Source organism: Oryzias melastigma, linkage group LG8 (assembly GCF_002922805.2).
Source record: "Oryzias melastigma strain HK-1 linkage group LG8, ASM292280v2, whole genome shotgun sequence".
In the NCBI taxonomy this organism is placed as follows: Eukaryota; Metazoa; Chordata; class Actinopteri; order Beloniformes; family Adrianichthyidae; genus Oryzias; species Oryzias melastigma.
The window spans coordinates 9,026,468-9,047,111 of record NC_050519.1 but is presented as its reverse complement, the minus strand read 5'-3'; the positions used below and the strand labels follow the sequence as shown (position 1 = coordinate 9,047,111).

Genomic DNA, 20,644 nt, shown 5'->3' with positions numbered 1-20,644 from the left:
ACCAATAAAAATTTGTTACAACTTCATAATACTGCATACGAGGTTGCCGTGGAACAGTGGTAGAGCGGACAACCTCTAATTGGATCGCAGGCTCGGTTCCTTCCCTGCTAGCTCATGTGTTGAAGTGTCCTTGAGCAAGACACTGTCTGAACCCCACATTGCTCCTGGTGGTTGTAGGTTTGCGCCAGCATCAGGTTGCAGAACCACCATCAGTGTAGGAATGGGTGAATGGGACAGTGACTATTAAGGGACCTTCTAGGAAGGTAGTAAGGAGCCACATAATAAGTAAACACCATTTAATAGTTACCTGAAAAACAGATAAATCATTTCCAAGACTACTCCATTATTTCCACCATTTAATAAAATTACAAGCTTGTTACAAAATGTTTGTCCTATGTATCAAAATAATAAGAGAAGTCAACAAAAACAAGAGAATCTACTCCCCTTTTTCTGTCTTTAAATGAGATATAATTAATTTTTGCTCCTAATGACATGAAAAATATTCTACAAAAAGGAATACATTGACAAAAGAAATATACATTTATCTTAATTGCATTAATTAATTGCTCTAATAGGATATGCCATAGCAATACAAAAAAGTATGTAAAAACTTGATATTTGTTAAGCTAAGAAATAAAAATGTAACTAAATCATTAAATTGTGTTGCTTGAACAGCATGAGTTAGTTGTTTTGACTGAGGTGGCAGCATTCTAAGAATTTGCTGCAGCAGATATGCTGGTCATGGGGATCTGTTTGGGATCCTTGCTTCCAACAACATTATAACTGCCATATTTTTTCTTCTTGTAATAAAGCAGAGCAGTCACAATGAAGAGGATGACGATGAAGATGATGGGTAAGATGATACACCAAAGAAAGCCAGAAATCTGTCCATCACTATTTTTCCCTGTAAGACAAGCAAATGCATAAAAATTACTTTTGTTCTGTAATCTACTTTATAACCAACTAAAGTGTTTCATCACTCAAACAGTCAGCATACATACCAATCTCAGTCAGTAAGACAAATCTTGTCTCCATTCCAAGTTTATTTGAGGCAACACAGACATATTTGCCTGCATTGGTAGACGTGGCTCTAGTGATGGTCATGATCTTGTGGCGCCCCACAGTGGCCACATGCAGATTCTCAGCAGAAGTGTAATTCCAGTGGGTCTCTGGTTTGGGGTTCCCGTCAGCGCTGCAGTCCAAAGTCATGTTTTGACCGGGGATTATCTCCTCGCTTGTGTTTCCCTGATTGAATTCTGGGGGATCTGTGGATGGAAAATTTGATGTTCAATTTAGTGCATTATATATACATATGTTTTGCACAGCTGTAATTGTGTGAAAGATTAACATACACAAAATATCAAGATACAACGTGTGCAGGGCTGTTCCGTGCTTGTTGGTTGCTCTGAGGGTGTAGTTTCCACTGTCGTTCTTTGTCCAGCGCCGAGTGGAAATTACCTCGGCTCCATTTTTGAGCCAGGTAATTGTGGGTGGAGGTGACCCTTCTGGCTCACATGGAGTCTTTGGCTTATTGTTCACTTCTTCAGCCTTGTAAAATCTGTCACAGCTAAAACTGGGGGCGTCTGTAAACAATCAAATGTAGGTTACTAAAACAAGTGATGTCAAGTTGAGTATTCACGGTTAGAGAAGGAGGTATGATTCACCCACGTTCAACTGTGATCAAAACCTCAGTGAAATTCTGGCCAACACTGTTGGAAACACTTGCTCTATAAACTCCTGAGTCGGCTCTGGTGAACAGTTTATCCAGATCTGTCAGTTTTTGACCTAAATGGGACCACTCTACAGAGGGGGGAGGATTCCCGTCAGTCTCACACTGAAGCTGGCTCATCCGGAATTTGTTTTCTTCAACGATGAGTTTGTCAGAGCAACTCTTGAAGAACGGCTTGTCTGCAAAAGAAGACCATGAACAGATGAGTTTAGGGTTAGAGAAACTTGAGGAATAATCTGTCACTCTTACAGTGCACGTGGACGGTATACGGAGCAGAAGGCGTGAGAGGGGTGAGCTCCGGACCCAAGTGCAGTTCTGCTTCACATCGAAAAGTGGATCCATTATCACCTCTCTCAAGCGGGACGGTCAAAACGAAAGTCACATTTTGTGGTGTTGAAAGACTGTCGTTTTTTGGATGTTCAGTGCGCAAACTTTCATTTCCTCTGTACCACTTCACATGGAGCTTGTTCACAGGAGCTACATTGAGGATGATGCAGCTCAGCTGGTACTCTTTGCCTTCTATCATTGGACCAGCATCCACTGCAGTGACAGACACAGAGTCTGGAGTCTCTGTAGATCAAAGAAAAGGAAGGAGGGTTAAGATCTGAACTCTCGTCTTTGCAATGTAACAACTCACTCACACGTACTATAAACTGTGATGGTTGGTTCAAAAAGGCATTGGAGATCATCAATGGATGCCGCATAGCACATTAGCTCTAATTTCCAGGTCTTGACTTTGTCAATGGTCAGAGTTGAAGTAAAATTGTTCATTTCCTCGTGGACTCCAAATGGTGTTTCCCAGCTGACTTTTCGCACAGAGGTGTAATTCACACTGCAGGTAAGAACCACCGGATCTCCATATCTCACCACCAGTTCAGGGGGGGTTATCCTAAAAGCTAAAAGTCACAAGCATATACAATGAATTAGCATTTCTATCTTTAGTAAAGGGACAGAAGACCTACTTGAGGGGTCAAATGAGAGGATCGAGACCTTTTTTCAGTGATTCACAGGTGATGATTTCTGCAGGACGTGCTTTTGTGGTCTTTGCCACATACAGGATGTTCTCCGGTGTTGTAATTTCATTATCTTCAGTAGTTGAGCCGTTGATTCCTGTGAAGTTTTCAGCATCGGGCATGCTGAGTGGATGGAATGTCGTGTTCAACACGACAGATTGAGGAGGGGCCTTCGTCACCGTTTCAGAGCTTACGTTAGAGCTCTGTGTGACATTGCTAGAAATAGGAATTTCTATAAAGAAAAAAAAAGAAAAAAAGAAAAAATATGAAAACATGCACGTTTAGGATTCAATTTCTGTTTAAAGACCCACTCTGATGAAAACTGTGTTTTTAACATGTATTTTTCTGATGATGGAGAACATGTATAAAGAAAATTAAGCTAAAAATTACATTTCTGAGTATTCTTTTATTTAAAGTATTGTGAATCAGGAGCAGACAAAAAATACAGTTTGAAAAAGACTGTATTTCAGATAAACTAGAGCCACTCTAGAGAAACTATGTTCCAGAATATAACACCAGTTTTTGATTTTTTGCTAAAAACTATAAAACTACTGGGAATGATTTTAAAGATGATTGGAGTGGGACTTTAATTAAAAAAAAAATAAGAAATAAAGTTTTCAACAAAAAAACTTACCGGTTGCTGAAATATTGAGTGTTTTTGAAACAGTAGCAGGAAGTGATCGTGACCTTAAGTTCAGCTGAGCTTCACATCTGAGCTGAGTGACGTTCTCCTCTCTGCTGACTGTCAGGACCGAGGACTCATTCACTGGTGCTCTGCTTGCTCCAGAGAAATAGTTTGTGTAGATGAGACGCTCATTTTTGTACCAGTGGACACTGAGGTTCTGAACCGGAGCAACATTGAAGACGTCACACTGCAGCTCCACCGCCACAGCATCTTCGTTCTTCACCAAGAGATCAACTTCTGGATTCTCTGTTCAAAGAGAATTCACTAAAATAATTTGCTACTATAATATTAGAATATTTTTACTCATATTTGTTGCTTTCAGCACACTTACTGTACACGATTATATCAACATCCTTGTAGCATTTATGAGTTTCGTTTACATGTACGATGCAACTGGCTTCAATATCCCAATCATCCAAAAAAAACACAAAAGTAACATAATCTCTGTAGAGGTCTGGATAACGTGATTCGTTTTTCACGTTTATTTTGATGTTTGTGAAGTGCAGATAGTCAGAGGAGCATTTTATAAAGACTTCTCTTCCATATTCTTCTATAATCTCTGTAGGATACAGGATGACAGGATTGTAGCTGCAGGAATCCTCACAGTCTGTGGATCACATGAGAGCATCAAGAAAACTGCTGCACTCCACTAAAAAAATACACACATTTTATTTGACTTTTTGTGTCAGAAAACGTCCAATAAAAAGACGTCAGAGTGCCAGGAAAAGCTAAACAACCTCAGAAAGTAGCAACCATCCGACTCAGTGCAATTCCCACACTTAAAGAAATGATGTGCAATAAGTTTTTTTTATGATTTAAGAGAAATCCTAAAGATTAAAAACCAAAGAATGATAAAAGTTTTAAGAAATCTTAAAAAAAGAACATTTTTGCCTAACTTTAATATTCTCACATTAACTAACATTATTTTTTAATCCTATACAAAGACTAAAGCTATTGTTCTAAATTACCCTATTGCTATTTGACCAAGTGTGTCGATTTTCATTACTGTAAAAATGTCCACTCACACTGTGTGAAAAACCAAAAAAAGTTAATTGTTTTCTGCAAACTCCGTTGCACCTACTCCTCCCAACAAAAACCACAAAATGTCACTAACACGTCACTTGTTCTTCTACAAATTCTACATTTAGCAAACCCAGAGGTCTGCAACCTTCAACACTTAAACTTCAATTCAGGTCAATTTTTCGCCAACCAAAACCCAGGAGAAGCCACCAAGTCTTCACTCACCCATTAGAAAAATAAGATACTGATTCATATTTATGTTTTTTACATTGAAATGATCAACTTAAATAAGCTATTGTGTGTTTTTTGCATAAATAAAACATAGACATATCTTTTTTTTTATGAAATCGTTTATACATTTTGACAGAGTTTTGCATGACTCCCTTTCAAAATAAGAGACTTTCTACACCATAAGATCATAAATATAACCAATAAAACTAAATCAAAGCTAATTAAGTGACCCCTGACATATAAGGCACACTTTAAATCTTTAACAGTTGTGCTCACTGACAATAAATTGATTTTCTGTGATTAATGAAGCTCAAAATTTAGTCTAAATATGTCAGGATGACGTTGAGAAACTATAAAGAATTGATGGATTGATGGAGAGTTGTCAAAGGGAATAAAGTTTGAGTTAATTTACATTTTTCAAACTTTACTACTTATTTACTTTTTCCTTTACAATTACATTTTTTTTAAAATATGTTATTTTAACCAAAGAGCCACAATGGAGCGGTAAAAGAGCTGCAGGTTGCAGATATCGGGGCTAACCTGTGGCAAAGCTTTACCTAAAGCAAAACAGAAAGTAAAAGATCTGTGCTCCTGTTATCTGCTCGCACAGTCATGCAATTGCGTGGAAATTCACGTTTATCTCAGACACTATTGAACCAGCCTTGTCTCTAAATGTAGGAACTGTATAAAGGAACTGTATAAAAGCCCTGCAGCAATGATGCACTCACCACAGAACTGAATCATGAGCATGAGGATGCCCAGCATCCTGAGATGCTGCATGGCAGCAGCGAGGAGGCGCATGAGGAAGGACAGGTATATTCCAGGATGCTCCACCGAAAATCCACTTTCAGAGTGTGACCTAGATAAGCATTTAAGGGATGATGACTTTCTGCCAACAACTTCATGAACAGAAGCAAAAAAATAAGTGAACCTTCAGAGGAAATTCACCGCCCTGATGTACAGGAAACAGGAAACTGTGGGGAAACTGTCAATGATCGAGCTCTCCACCCATGTATTGCAGCAACCTGCGCCGAATCATCACAAAACATTTGTGTTCATGTGGTTTTATTGAAAAAGAAATTGCAAAAAAAATCAAACTTTGCCATCATCCAGTTATATTCAGCTTCACAAACCAGATTCATATCAAAGCATTTCATTTCATTTATTGTTTTTGTACAAAAACACTTTTTTTTCCTATTTGTCTTTGGCCTCCACATCGATGTTTGGCTCCCACGCCTCCAGGATGCCACTATGTGGGTTTGATCATCATGGAAACTTTTTTAAGGGAATACGAGCCTCCATGGAACTCGGCCCAGTAGACTCCATCCTGGTAGCGGCTTCGATAGTGGCCCCCCCGATACCACACACCATTCAGGTTGGAGTGGGCGCACATGTGGTACCACCAGCCGCCCTTTTGGTAATGAGCACAGTTTCCTTATGACACAATAAAAACAAAAGATAAAGTTATTAGGAGGATGTCTTCCTGGTGAGGTGGAGCTGTGGGGCAGCGGCAGACCTCCATAGCTGTCCTTGTCCCTGTCCAGAGTGGTGAAGGCCTTGTTGTTGTGCCACGACAGGGAGTCCCCGGCATTTCCCTGGTACTGCCCGAGCCGCAGGCGGTACCAGTCGCTCTCTGGTTCCACGTAAAAGCTGTCGTATTCTGCAAACACCTGCTGACCCTGCCAGTCCTCCAGGACCACTCGCAGCTTGTACTGGGCCTGTTTGGTCAACCAGTAGAGGTGTTCCAAGCCCAGCCAGTATTCTCCATCAAGGTTACCAAAGCCTTGCTGCAACAAAAAAAAACATTGTTTTTGCAGTAAATTGGAGCAATTCTTAAGGCGTTTGGACTGATTCTATCCTTGGAGAGCCCAAGAACTTTTTTTTCCTGGGTTTTAAAAGTTAATTTGCCTTTTTTTTCTAGTTAATTTTGGGTAGAAGCTATAAACAGTGACTTAATAATAAAAAGATACATGAAAGTGTAAAAAAATAGAAGAAAAATTGAAAATTAAATAAAAAACAGTGGTCAAATTTGACAACATGGATTCTCCGGGGCTAAACATAGAAGTTCTCCAAAATTGAACTATACATTTCCCCTCAAAATGTGCTATCGCCAAATTTTCTGCAAAAGTGGACTAAATGTTTCTAGTTCATCATCCAAGCACTTTGAGAATTAATAATGAGAAAAATCTGATCTGAAACCCAATCGCTATTCCCACTGTGTTGCTATAGTGAAAGAAAATATGATTAAATCTTATTTGATTACAGTTTTGTTCATTTAATTTGACATTTTTTCTATTCATAAAATTATATGTTAAACCCTTGTAAATTCTACATATCCACACACACTGCTGGTGAAATACTTGATAAATAAATGTTGATCTTCTCTAAATTTTTAACCTCAGATTCTTCCTTAATGTCTAAATAGTTTTTTCCAAACAAATTAACTATTAAATGCAGCGACTTCATGCAGACTTGCGTATGTTTGTGGTAATTAATAAAACAGAAAATGTTAGAATAAAAGGTAAAAATTCTCACTTTATATTGCTCCCAGTTCCTGAAGAAATTAACAGACCCGTCCTGCCTCCTCTGGATGACCGTCCAGCCTCCTTGGCTGTGGCTCTGCTCGCACCAGGCCTGCAGCAGTCGGTTGGTGCTCTGCAGGCGGAGCAGGTAGATCCCGCTGGTTGTCTCACCAGAGGTCAGAACGTTCTGGCAGTCCTGCCACGGCCCTGAAGCAGCAGAATGCACCGACTCAACTTTCCCTTTTTTGCGACATTTTTAAAGCTTATTCGTTTCATTGAACGTTACATAGAACGTTAATGACTTGCAGCAGTGAAGATTAAACCAATCTACTGCATGCAGAGCTGCAAAACAGCTCCAGAGTCTGGAGGATCACAGATAAAACACGTTTATCTGTTTGGAGTGGAGGAATTCCTTCTGCAGCACATGTTCAGCATCACAGTGATAAGACAGACGAAAGTGGGCAGAAGGAAGAAAACAGTCCAGAACGAATGCAGCAAACTCTAATTTTGAGCATTTATGCCCACAGTATGCATGTGAAAATCCACTTTTCATCAATTATTTTTTTTATCATTCTCCATGCACTCTTGTATTTTTTAACCTTTGTATCATAAGTATGCTAATTTCCTAAAAATCATAAGAATTCAATTACACAGATTCTGCTAAATTCGGTTTACAGAGACGGTCCTGAGGAATTCAATGCTCTGATAGCAGCTGTAAGCTGTTCCTGACTTTTGTTTATGTTCTTCTGGAGGGATGAGTCTTCAGCCAGCAGGTCAACGACTCCTTGAGCATCTGCTGTTTATCTGAGCTGCTAAATACCTCTGACAGATTGATGCTCAATAATGCACCAAAGGGAAACTAAATCTACCTGGAGATTTTGTGACCACGAAGCTGACAAAAGGCAGGTCGGTGGGAGGGTTCGCCGTGGTGACGTGTGGGGGACGGACTCCCTCTCGTTTAACGGGTTGGAGTTGTGGGGCACTTTGATCCCTTTGAACATCATTGGTCATTTCGTTGGCTTCAGAGCTGTAGTTATGATGCACGCTTGATTGGCTTTTCTCTGGTTCGCTCTTTGGCTGCAACAAAAATGATGCAGTGGTTAAAATCTATTAAAAAATGGACAAAAATCTGAAACATTTGTTTTACCAAAGAAGACTGGCTGGAGTCCCGACACTGACACTGCTTCTCTAGTCGAGTGATCAACTGGTTCTGCGAGCTCATCGTGGATGTTAAGGCTCCATATTTCTTCTCCAATTCCCGGTAGTTGTTGGACATGTCCAGGACCTAAAATGTCCCACATGGACATAAGTTTAAAACTGACTGACAGGTTGAAGCTGCATTTAGAGATCTCTGCTCACCTGGGTTGTGGCATTCAGCAGCAGACTCTCCATCCTTTGCTGCTCCAAAGCCTGATCCTTCTTAAGGATGACTTCATTGAGCAGCTGTGCGTACAGCTGAGCAATGCGGGAGTTCATGTGGTTGCTCTCTGTGCGCAGGTTTCTCACCTCCACAGCCAGGGAGCCTTCTTGCTCCAGTTGGCGCTGCAGCATCTCCAGCTGCTCCTGTTGACGTTTGAGCTCCGCCCTCAGCAGGGCCACCTCTGAGCGGTTGGTCACACCTGACTGTGTGTTCACGCACAAAGCCCCCGTCAGCTTCTGCTGCGGGACAATGAAGGTGTACGAGCAACGGCTGCCTGCTTTCGTCTGTTCGCCTTTGGCCGCCTCCTTCTGACCTCCGACTCCTGGCGTGCTCACACAGAGTGTGAGAAACAGAGTCAGACTAATCGTTAGCGGCGGGGCCATGAATCTCCAGAGGAGTCTGTTTGTGGAGGACAGAATAACAATTACAAACACAAAACTGTACCCTTTTGTAGATTTTAATTCCAACTACTTTGTTAATGGAGTTTAACAGAATCCAGATGTTTGCAAAAGAACCAGACAGGAGTTTAGCATGTAAACAATGAAGGGACAACAGTCAACAGAAACCAGACAACCAACACAGTGCACCTCTGCAATCAACAGTGACCCACAATAATGCTCAATGTCTCAAGCAATGCCAACAGGTTATTACAAAACACCCCTGTGCTTTTGGCATAATGATACTGACAGAATGGTGCAAACAAATCACATTTTTCTATCTGATATACCCTGTCTCAGTTAACTCCAGCTATAAATGTCTTAATATTAACCAGAATAGAGCGAAAAATAGTTCATGACTTACCTGAAACTTGCTTGATTTAAAATCAAATCTCCAAAGAATCCTGTAAGAGGTTAAACAATTATTCCAAATTGAAAGCTTTTATTCTGAAGGCTGGACTGAAAGTGGAAATTTTGGTTTAAAAAAAATAAAAAAATAAAACCATTCAGATCTTTCCCAGGAGCTGAGTTTGCTCCTCAGATGTTGAGTTTCTGTCTCAAGTTCCACAAAGAAAGAGGCAACTAATTACAAACCATCCTGGTGACGCCGCCTCCCCGTGCTTGTTTAACTTAGTGCTCCATGGAGGAATCTGGCTGTCTCCTCCCCGTGCTATCATCACACTGCAGCATGAAAAAGACTCTGACCCTCAAATATTGAGGGCCGATGGCACTAAATAAATTCAGTCACCAAATAAAAAATACAGAAACATTTCCAGTATTTGATTGAATTTCTTTTTTGAACTCAAAAGAATAATTTAGATTTTTTTCAACCCACATTGGAGCATTTTAACCTCATCTTTTTTTTTATTTCTTTTTGACGGAATCCCCGTTAAGCAGAATTAACTACTGTAGTTACATAAACAAAAATGTGATGTCCACCCACGTAGATGCCAGATTACCTTTCAAAGTTCAATATTTCAATGCATGGTTATATTAAACTGTCACTGTTGCGGCATTACTGCTATGTAAAATTGTTGTTATTTAAAATAAATAAATGTTTAGGACCACAAACTCTGATTTGATTCCATTTTTATTTTTTTACTGCATGGCAATCTGCTGCCAGAAATATGTTAAAAGCTTTAAATGTCTTATTTATTTTTATTTGCTTAGCATAGAACTCTGTTAAGACGGACCACTTGCTCAGATCATGCTTCACTTCCTAAAAAAAAAACCAATATGGGCACTCCTCAAAGGGAAAGAATAAAGGGGAAAGTGCTCCCTCTTGTGGTCAAATTGTGAATTGCTTTCTCAACCTAACCGGGTAGGAACTACCAAGCGTTGGGCAAACACGGAACATTTACTGTGTGACACAGTGAGAGCGAACCATGTGGATGAGGAGGTCTTTGCATCTGTGGCGAAGTTGATTTTCCTCTTTAGTGGTCCTGAAACGAGGAAAACTAATCAAATGGGTTACATATATATAATTTATTGTTATTTCTTTTGAATTAAAACCGTCAGCGGCGAGTTGAATCATGGGAAAATCAAAGGTAAGTTCTGGGCCTCGCGGCAGAGGGAACATAATGTTAAAACATTGTAGCCTAAATTATTTTTCAATAAATTTGTTGTGTTCTAGCTCCCGTGTGTTTTTCCTAATACTATAAATAAAATAAAGTTAATTACTTTTTAGCGAAGTTGAGACAGGAAGTAGTTGTGAGTTTAAAGTTGTTTTGTATTTAATTTTTTCCCCCTCTTTTAAATCAGACTAAGAACCAGAAGAAGGCCCGAGTGGAGGCCGACCATGTGGCCGAGGAAGCCTACACGACTGTGCCCCACTCGTTCGTCTTCAACCGGGGTCAGGTGGGGAAAAACGTGGGTCAGCTCATCCAGGACATGCGCACTGTGATGCAGCCGTACACCGCAGAGTCTCTGAAGGTCCGTGTGCAAACCCCTGAACCACCATAGCATTCATGTCAAGACTAAGATTTCTGATTGAAGTGTAAAAGGAAAAACTGCTCTGGCATCATATCATTGCTGTTTCATTGATTTAGGTTCGCAAGAAGAATGTCCTGAAGGACTTTGTGGCGATGGCGGGCCCTCTGGGAGTAACTCACTTTATGATCTTCAGTAAGAGTGAAACCAGTGTTAATATGGTGAGACCTGAAACTCAGGAGTGTAACTTCTGGCTTAATTCACCTCTGACTCTAACGAAGCATTTCTTGTTTTTACAGCGACTCGCTCGACTTCCCAAAGGTCCCACGCTCAGCTTTAGAGTCCTAAAAGTAAATGTTCCACATCTTTTATTGAATTAAAAAATCAATAGTTCAGATGATGATGCTTTGTTTATTGATTGTTTGGTGATGCTTTTTCAAAGTAAACGCACTGACGAACTCAAACTACTTAAATTATGGACATAGAAGCATCCCTTCAACCAACTTTAATTGTTTTTTCATTCTTTTTTTGTAGTATTCTCTGATCAAAGATGTAGTTTCATCTCAGAAGAAGCATCGGATGCACGAGCAGCAGTTCACGCATCATCCACTCATCATCCTCAGCAACTTTGGAGTGGACGGCATGCACATCAAGCTCATGTCCACCATGTTTCAAAACATGTTTCCCTCCATAAATGTTCAAAAGGTGAATAGAGAAGACATACTCTTCTCAATGTTACATCCTGACAGATGTGATGAAAGTATAGTCTTCTGAGTTCTTTTGAAGATTTTTGAAAAAAGTAAACGCTTTCTGATTTGTTTGTCAATTAGCTGCTAATTTTAAAGGTGATCCTAAACTGTAGTGAGGATTTTTTTTTCTTTTTGACTCACAGGTAAATCTCAACAACATCAAGCGGTGTGTGCTTTTCACCTACGACTCAACATCCCAGGAAATCCAGTTTCGACATTAGTAAGTATCACAAAACCTCTTAACTATTTAGTAACTTAATCCTAACTGGGCTCAGATGATGACAGACTTTGACTTGACTGTTCAGTGATGTTTGTCCAAAGTAAACGCACTGATGAGCCTTCTCGCTAAGAAGACGAGGCTTCTGTTTTGGCGTTTGGTGTTAATAAGTTGTTGTTGTCGACCTGCAGCAGCCTGAAAGTGGTTCCTGTGGGAATGAGCCGCGGGGTGAAGAAGCTGATGCAGGAGAAGTTCCCCAATATGAACAAGTTTGAGGACATCAGTGAGCTGCTAATCAAGTGAGAACACAAAGTCTTTGTGTCTGTAGGTTTGGGTTTGAGACGACCTCATGATATTGTCAATTTGTGAGCAACGATTTTAGGGTTTATGTGTTTTATTACTTATAAGTTGAACTCAATTGCTAGTAAATGGCCTCAGTGAGTTAGAACAGTGAATCAAAAAGTTGCAATTAATGACGGATTTCTGTGTTGCGTTGACACAAAAAACGATAACATTCATTATTAAATCGGAGTCTATACATTCCCTCCATCATTTCTTCATCTAACGTCCGTCTCCACAACACAAACTTCACACAGGACTTCAATTTCCACTCCGTTTATGCCTCAATGTTGTAGCAGAAATCCAGAAGACCCAGAAGGGGTTTCAAAATAAAACTTCCATTTTAATTTCAAAATAAAATGGGATTTTACATCTAGGTGATAACGCACATTAATGCTGCAGACAACACCGGTCCCTGACCGGAAAAATGTCGGGGACCACTGATCTAAGCCAAAAATTCATCTGCTACTGATGTAAAAATGGAAACATTTAGAAAAAAATGGATTTTTCTTTTGCAAAAAAAGAGATCCTGAGTGAATAAATGTTTGTGTCTCTTCAGAGGAGCCAACCTCTCAGAAAGTGAAGCGGAACCAGACGGGGAGGACAACATAACGGAGCTGCCTCAGGTCTACTCTGGAAGAGGCAACATCGCGTCCCAAAAGAGCGCCGTCCGCTTGACCGAGGTGCGTAAGCTAACGGGAATGTGGCTCTCAAAGCACCTGGACGTTAGCTGACTGTTGTCCTCTGCAGATCGGCCCCCGCATGACCCTTCAGCTCATAAAGATTCAGGAGGGGATGAGCGACGGGAACGTCCTTTACCATTCCTCCAGTGAGTGTCCACCCTTTTACTTCCACTTGATGGCGCTCAGGTGTGCGTGATGACAAAAGCAGTATGAAATCCATGATCTATCTCTCAAAAGTAAACGCTTACTGATTCACCTGAGATCACGTTGTTGAAGATCCCGCTGGCACAGACGGTTTTCATCAGCAATGTCGTTTCCCGTCCTCACAGTCTCCAAAACCGAAGAAGAAATTCAGGAGATCCTGAGGAGGAAGGAGAAGCAGCTGAAAGAGAAAGAGGAGCGGCGGAAACAGCAGGAGCAGAATGTTGCTACCAAGAAAGAACAACGAGAAGAGCACAAGTACGTTTAGCAGAAGCAAATGTTTTTTTATTATTATTATTTTTCTGGGATGTTAAAAAATGTATTTTCTTCTCAAGAAAAAAGAGCTTGGAAGGTATAAAGAGGAAACGATCGGAAGCGGAGGAGGACAGCGAAGTGGAGGATCCAGGAATGGAGGAGGGTCAGGCGGCTGATGCTGAATCTGATGATGATAAGGAGTACTACAGACAGGCTGTGGGGGAGGAACCCGACGAAGGTATTTACGAGTTTTTCTTTCCTAATAATCCCGTTCCTGATCGATTTTACTTTAACAAAAGGTCTTTTTGTTCAGATATGTTCCCACGGACCAAAAAAAGGAAGCTGCATCCTGGTACGTCCTCTAAAGAGTTCAAATCCCCTAAAAAGAAAAGACCCCCAGGACAGCACGGAGACAAACCCGGAAAAGATCCAAAAGGAAAAAGATGGAAGAAGTCCAGAGAGGGGGAAAAGGCGTTTGGACAGAAAAAGAAGCCTACAGGAAAAGCCTTTGGCTTCAAGAAACACGCAGACAGGGACAATAAATTTGGTGGAAAAAAGAAGTTTGATGGCAACAAAAATAAGGACAAATCATTCAAATTCAAACATTCAAAAGGCACGCCGGGCTTTAAGAAGAAGGGTGGAGAGAGGAAGCAAGGGTTCAAACAGAGGAAGGGAAAGGGTTGAACTTCTCTGGTCTATGTGGACTTTGGGTTGCAGTCCTTCCAAGGGCCTGCAGATGGCAGTGTTGCATCGTCTCACTGATGTCTCTATTTGGAAAGTTGCAACTTGTGAAATTTAAAACGAGGCAAAAGTTTAAAATTTTCCATTTTGTTGATGGACATCACAATATTTTTTTTCATCTGTTTTGTGACTTTCTTCATATTTGTACAAATTGTCATAACTAATGCTGAAAATATTAAACATACTTGAGATTCATAATAAATGTGAAAATGGTTGGTATTTTGTTGCTGTTTTTAAAGATTAAATTAAAAAAAACTATTTTAATAATTAGTTAAATAAAGGTTATGACTTTTTCTCAGTTATATTTTTGGGGTTTCACTGTAAATGGTTTTAAAATACTCTAAACCAAAAAGGCATTTTTTTAAGTACAGCTTCATTTTTTTTCCTCAAATATATAATGTACCAAACAAGATATTAAGCATAAATGTGTGGAAGAAAATCATTTAACTGAAATTCATCTCTCCTCAATGTATCCCTGTATTTTTAACTGAGTTTAGGGGAATTGTATCCAAATATTGTCTATAAATGTAGATATTCTTTTGAAATAATTGCCAGAATTAAAAACAAGCTCCAAGTAGAATAATGCAATCTCTAAAAAATGCAAATTGACTAATATTTATGCTATGTGTTGATTTATATAGTTCACTCAACATCTAACAAAGTTTACTGGCAAAAATCAACTGAGCAACTCTCTGTCATGGTATTTAGTAAACAAAATGTTAGGATAAATATTTTGTTTTGCAAATTAGAATGAAATATTGATTTGCATACGATTTACTGATGGTTAAAACTCAAATTGCACTATTTTAGTGTACAAAACACTCAAACAGGAAGCGTAAACTGTTTTAATATCACTTATTATCTCGGTAATAAAGATAAAATACATCCTTAATTTCATATTTTTTTCCGTTTTTAGGTGCCAGAAGAGAATAAATCTGAAAATATATCTAAAGCAAAGTTAGAAATTGTCCCATTACTTTAATGCAATCCCCTTTGAATCTTCTATGCAGTCAAATAACTTCTGAATTAAAGTTAAACAACTATTCTAGACTGTGAAATAAATGTGATCTAAAACTGAGATATGCCCGTGGATATATATTTTTTTTCTGCAGATGGCAGATGTGGTTATGTTCCTCTTTAGATTGTGAAATGCATGTGGGGGTTTGAGGAAATGACAGCTTTGCTGTGTCTCTTAGTCACCAGATGCAACACTTAAGATGATCAAGGGGTGTTCTGTCGTCTTCAGTTTTTACACGGGAACTCCTTTCGTCGCTCTTTGGTAAATTCATTTTGTGGCACATTTTAGGTAAGTAACTATTACTTTTGAAATCTCTAAAAAAAACATGTTTTAAAAGTTTTCTGATAAAAAGAGTTTAAAAAAAAGATGCATTTTCTGTTTTTGTTATCAAAAAATCAAATTATTTGTATGTGCTCAAGTAAAATCAGTCCCACTGATCACTGTTCACATTCTTTTACAGCCTCTGCACTCCAATTAATCCCCTTTAAAGCAAGATGGTAAACTTCTCTGATTGTGAGAAGTTCCAGATTGGCGTTCTTCCTGCCATGTATGGAGTGGAGTTTATCGTAGCTCTGGTTGGAAATTTGTTGGCCCTGTGGCTGCTGCTCACCAGAGAAAGAAGGAACTGGCACCCAGGTGTGGTCCTGTCCTGCAACCTGGCCATCAGTGACCTGCTGTACGTCCTAACGCTGCCTCTCCTGATTGTTTACTATTCCCTGGAGAAACGCTGGATGTTTGGGAATGCCGCATGTAAGATCGAGAGGTTTCTCTTTACCCTCAACCTTTACGTGAGCGTCTTCTTCATCATGGCCATCAGTGTGAACCGATGCGTGGCCCTCGTTTGGCCTTTCTTCACCCGTTCCTACGTGGAGCCTTTCCACGCCAAGCTGGTCAGCGTCATCATATGGGTTATCATCACTGTCGTCTCCAGTCCTGTGCTGAAATTTGCATCTGTCTGCCAACATGAAGACAACAACAAAACTCTGTGTGTGTCCTTCTGTGACCATGTTTCAAACAACGCGAGGTCTCACTTCATTTACAAGCTATTCCTGGCTGTGTTTGGCTGCCTTGTGCCCTTCCTGGTGACTTTCACTTCTTACTTTCTGGTGATTCGTGTCGTGTGGAAAAATGTCAACATAACAAAGCAAGAAAAGTACAAGGTGGCCCTGTTAGTGTCGTCGGTGGTCGTTCTTTATGCTATCTCCTTTGTCCCTTACCACTTTGCTCAAGTCTATCATTTGTATCTAAGGTCACGCTTTCCTCGCCAGTCTGTTTGTTGGGTCTACAACATGTACCAGGTGTCTAAAGGACTGGCAACGCTGAACATGTGCATCCATCCCATCCTCTACATGGCCGTGTTCGACAGTATAAGAGTGTTGTGCTGTGGAAAGAGTTCAGAGGACAGAATGCAGGAATAAGAAACAATTTACATCTTTTAATTCCTAACACTTTATTCTCTCCGGCTTTTAGTTTCCAGTAGTTTATGATGTATTTCTGTTGTTAAATTTCCATCTATGTTTTCATACAGTTTTCTGTCTGTTGTGTTATTATACCTTGATGTATTATACTTCAGTACAATCAATGTTGTGTTTTTTTGCACCACACAAATTAAGTTTGATGATTGATATTTGGTGTCTTTTGTAAAAATGCATTCTTCTTTCTGACTAGAAAAGTAAGTTGTGTTATCTGTGATAGCAGTGTATATAGAGTCTTTAATATTTTTGCCTTCTATATGTCAACTTTGATATTCACCTGTAATGATAAAACTGTTTTCTTCCCAGCTCATCCTATAGATGAACATTTTGGAAAAATATTATCTATCCAAATAAACATTTTTTTCCTGTTATGATGTTAATTGTGAATTTTTTTCATATTATATTATAATACAATAATATTTTTCTTGTTTAAAAAAAATCTTTTTATTATTATTATTTCATCAGATGAAATTTTTATTTCATTAAAGTGTATAATTAATGTCAAAATATTGAAGATAAATTTGGTGGTTTTAAACAGTTAAATTAAAATCAGAGAACTAACATTTTATGAAAAATAGGATCAGATTATCCTGTCTATATTATATATAAATATCTGAGACGAGTGGTAACAAACAAACAACCAAATAAACCAACATATTTAAGACGGAAAGGGGGGAAATGTTGATAATTCGATCACTATTTAATTTTTATTTTTATTTATTTATTTATTGGTGCCATTATTGTGAAGTTCTAGTTCCGGAAGCGCCCTCCTCTCTCGTCTCGGCGCGTCCTCCTGGTCCTTCTGAGGCTAAGCTAACACGCAGGATGCCGTCGGTGGAATACGACGAGTGAGCGTCTTTAATTATTTTTCATTCCTGTTTATATGTCATAAGAGTCGTTTTTATTGATCTGATTTCGATTTTTCTCTGTCTTTTAGCTCTAAGCCCAGCTGGGCCGACCAAGTCGAGGAGGAAGTCGATGAAAGTAAGAACCCTGTTAGCATTTGTAGCTAACGGGAACGCTAGTTCAAGGAGGCCGGCTAACCGGCTTCATCTCCACGTGGTTGTCTGGCAAATCAAATAACTCCAGGGGAAACTATTTCGTACACACCCTCCAAAATTGTTTATTTTTATAGGAGTTGTTTTATGTAGAATCGTCATGAATGGACGCTTGTTAGCGCAGTTTTATTATCAATAGCATTCGACGTGGCTAAAAAGCATGCTAACAAGCCCCGTTAGCAGACGGTGACAGCCCCGAGTTTAATTATAATGCATTGAGTCTTAAATATTAGTCTGTGGCACAAATTTAACTTATTTCAGTCCCAGAGATTTTTGCAAACACAGTTAAAAACTTAAAAAATATAAGTTAAAACAGTGGATTTGTGTTGAGCGAATTCACTTTTATTTGTAATTCCAACAGTTTTGAACGAAAATGTAGTTAAAAAATATCTATAGACAAATTATGTAATTCAAAACATTTGTAATTAAACATTTTCATATATTAAATACAACATATTGTTGACAAAATTATAAAAATAAGAGTCAGTAGTTATTCTTCAACCTTCTACCGGTTAGTTTTTAAATTACATTTACTTATGTTTTCATTGAACATTTTAGCATCATCGCAATACAAGCATGTTATTAAAACGCACAATCACTTAATCACAATATAAATAGTATATTTTATTTGAGATATGCTATTTGTTGCATTGTAAGTGATTTATTATTATTTTTTTAGCTTAGACCATACAGAACAAGTAATGACCACAATTCCCAATTCTTTGGGTTTATTCGTTGTTTTTGTGTTTTCATTGACAGCCACACTACCCTCCCCGAAGGAGACGATTAAAGGAAATATCAAAACTATCACAGAATATAAAATCGACGATGAAGATGGAAAGAAGTACAAGGTAAAAACCACGTCTACAGTGGCTGCCATAATGATCTGCTCAGACTGAGTCATTTCATTTTAATCTCTGTAGATTATACGGACTTTTAAGATTGAGACGAGGAAAGCATCCAAAGCCGTCGCTAGGAGGAAGGTTTGTGGAGTTCTGTCTAAACTGGGATTGCTTGGGTGAGATTAGTAGTTGCGTAACGGTGACTTTACTCATTTCAGAACTGGAAAAAATTTGGTAACTCTGAGTTTGATGCACCCGGCCCAAATGTTGCCACCACCACCGTCAGTGATGACGTCTTCATGACTTTCATCTCTAGCAAAGAGGTCATAACATAAAAATTGCATTAAAAAAATATTTTTTGTGAACCAACTTTCTTTGAGGGTTACTCAAATTTAATTTTTCTTTTTGCAGGACTTGAATGCTCAAGACCAGGATGAGGATCCCATGAACAAGCTAAAGGGACAGAAGATTGTGTCTTGTCGTATTTGTAAAGGCGACCATTGGACCACCCGCTGCCCGTACAAGGACACCCTGGGCCCCATGCAGAAAGAGCTGGCTGAGCAGCTTGGACTGTCCACGGGGGACAAGGAAAAACCCGCTGGCGCCGGTATTGGTTGTTCTTTATTCTCATAACCAACATCTTGTTTGGTTTTCTAAACATCTCACCTTTGGTACCTTACTTTTTTAGCGGAACCGGAACCCGCTCAGCCCGCCCAAAGCAAGACAGGGAAGTATGTTCCGCCAAGTCTGAGGGACGGAGGCCGGGCCAGAGGGGAGTCCATGCAGCCTAACCGCAGAGGTGAGGCTCCAGGGCGAAAACCACTAACTCAGTGACCAGCATCAAAACTCCATTAATTTCATTTAAACTGTATGTGATCTCACAGCTGATGATAATGCGACCATTCGTGTGACCAACCTGTCGGAGGACACCCGTGAGACCGACTTACAGGAGCTCTTCAGACCCTTTGGCTCCATCTCGAGGATTTATCTGGCCAAGGATAAGAATACAGGACAGTCCAAGGTTAGAGGCCGTTTCACAAAACACAGATCAATTAACTGAAAATAGGTTACTTTAACCCTTTCTCCTTCATGGTTGTGTCTGCAATCACCAACATTAACCTTAACTAATATAAGCAAATGTGCAACTTAGTGAGAGCTGCCTTCTGTCTGCATGTGATATAAACACGCCAACAGACCGTTGATGTATTACACCCATAAACAAATGACACGCTCCACTTAACTGCATCTCGTTTCCTGCAGGGATTTGCCTTCATCAGTTTCCATCGTCGGGAGGATGCAGCCAGAGCCATCGCAGGCGTCTCAGGATTTGGATATGACCATCTTATTCTTAATGTTGAATGGGCCAAGTAAGTTCAGTTTCACATTCGAGCGTTTCGTGGTAAAAGTGTGTTAAATCTTGAGCTGAACATCGTTTCATTCTCTTCGCAGGCCTTCAAACAACTGAGTTCATGAATATTTCCAGGAAGACGCCAGATTTGATTGTGGTAAAATGTGGCTTTTGCTTAAATAAAGAGAATGAATTCAGAATCATCGTTGCAGTTTTTATTCACTTATGTACATTTTTCTATTCCATAGATTTAAAAAGTCTGTGTGCTTTTGTTGCACTTATGCACCATAGAATTTCAACTAATCCATGTATTTCTCACTCCTAAAGCCAATATCAAAGTTAGTGTCATCTCAGATTTACTTTGCTCTAAAAAATGAATACTCCACTTTTTGGGCTGAAAAAAAATGCTTTTAAATACAGAAGCACTTCTAAAACTAAACTACAAAGGTAGCAAACCTCAAAAAATCTGTTATTGAAAAAGTATTATTTCAAGGACGCGGGAGACTGTCTGAGCTTATTGTAAAAACATTGTCACCATTATGTAAACTTAGAAGTACATGGGAGAAAGAACTGTCATTTGGGAGAAATATCTGGAAATACACTAACGGTGTTTCAGTGTTTTAACAAAATTCAACTTATCATTCAGAGGATGCACATCTCACCAAAATACAGACAGCTTCATCTGAAGTTTTTCTCGCTTGTTTTTGAAGTGCAAAACAGAAATTGTAACTA

At 39.3% G+C, this 20,644-nt stretch overlaps 4 protein-coding genes across 4 annotated transcripts; 2 read left to right on the top strand and 2 right to left on the bottom strand.

Moving 5' to 3' along the window:
• Positions 1–343: 343 nt before the first annotated feature.
• LOC112146209 (hemicentin-1) lies at positions 344–5,692 on the bottom strand. The gene is made up of 10 exons (XM_024271887.2): positions 5,407–5,692; positions 3,759–4,034; positions 3,377–3,673; positions 2,720–2,974; positions 2,377–2,625; positions 1,979–2,299; positions 1,669–1,908; positions 1,353–1,583; positions 1,002–1,265; positions 344–904 (listed from the first exon to the last, which is right to left on the bottom strand). The coding sequence occupies exons 1-10, from the start codon at positions 5,477–5,479 to the stop codon at positions 711–713; spliced, it is 2,400 nt and encodes a 799-aa protein (XP_024127655.1). The 5' UTR covers positions 5,480–5,692; the 3' UTR covers positions 344–710.
• Positions 5,693–5,726: 34 nt separating this feature from the next.
• Positions 5,727–9,811, bottom strand: angptl6 (angiopoietin-like 6). Its single transcript, XM_024271398.2, has 7 exons — positions 9,422–9,811; positions 8,560–9,019; positions 8,348–8,485; positions 8,070–8,277; positions 7,214–7,407; positions 6,195–6,465; positions 5,727–6,112 (listed from the first exon to the last, which is right to left on the bottom strand). The coding sequence occupies exons 2-7, from the start codon at positions 9,001–9,003 to the stop codon at positions 5,928–5,930; spliced, it is 1,440 nt and encodes a 479-aa protein (XP_024127166.1). The 5' UTR covers positions 9,004–9,019; positions 9,422–9,811; the 3' UTR covers positions 5,727–5,927.
• Positions 9,812–10,395: 584 nt separating this feature from the next.
• On the top strand, positions 10,396–16,660 carry LOC112146210 (suppressor of SWI4 1 homolog). Its single transcript, XM_024271888.2, has 13 exons — positions 10,396–10,604; positions 10,819–10,989; positions 11,106–11,207; positions 11,286–11,336; positions 11,521–11,691; positions 11,879–11,955; positions 12,144–12,251; positions 12,851–12,974; positions 13,042–13,120; positions 13,304–13,433; positions 13,511–13,668; positions 13,744–14,113; positions 15,680–16,660. Exons 1-13 carry the CDS (start codon positions 10,590–10,592, stop codon positions 16,605–16,607), a joined length of 2,484 nt encoding a protein of 827 aa, XP_024127656.1. The 5' UTR covers positions 10,396–10,589; the 3' UTR covers positions 16,608–16,660.
• A 694-nt stretch (positions 16,661–17,354) lies between these two features.
• eif3g (eukaryotic translation initiation factor 3, subunit G) lies at positions 17,355–20,112 on the top strand. The gene is made up of 10 exons (XM_024271316.2): positions 17,355–17,512; positions 17,602–17,648; positions 18,482–18,573; positions 18,646–18,705; positions 18,783–18,887; positions 18,976–19,171; positions 19,253–19,363; positions 19,449–19,585; positions 19,825–19,931; positions 20,014–20,112. Exons 1-10 carry the CDS (start codon positions 17,490–17,492, stop codon positions 20,027–20,029), a joined length of 894 nt encoding a protein of 297 aa, XP_024127084.1. The 5' UTR covers positions 17,355–17,489; the 3' UTR covers positions 20,030–20,112.
• Positions 20,113–20,644: the final 532 nt, after the last annotated feature.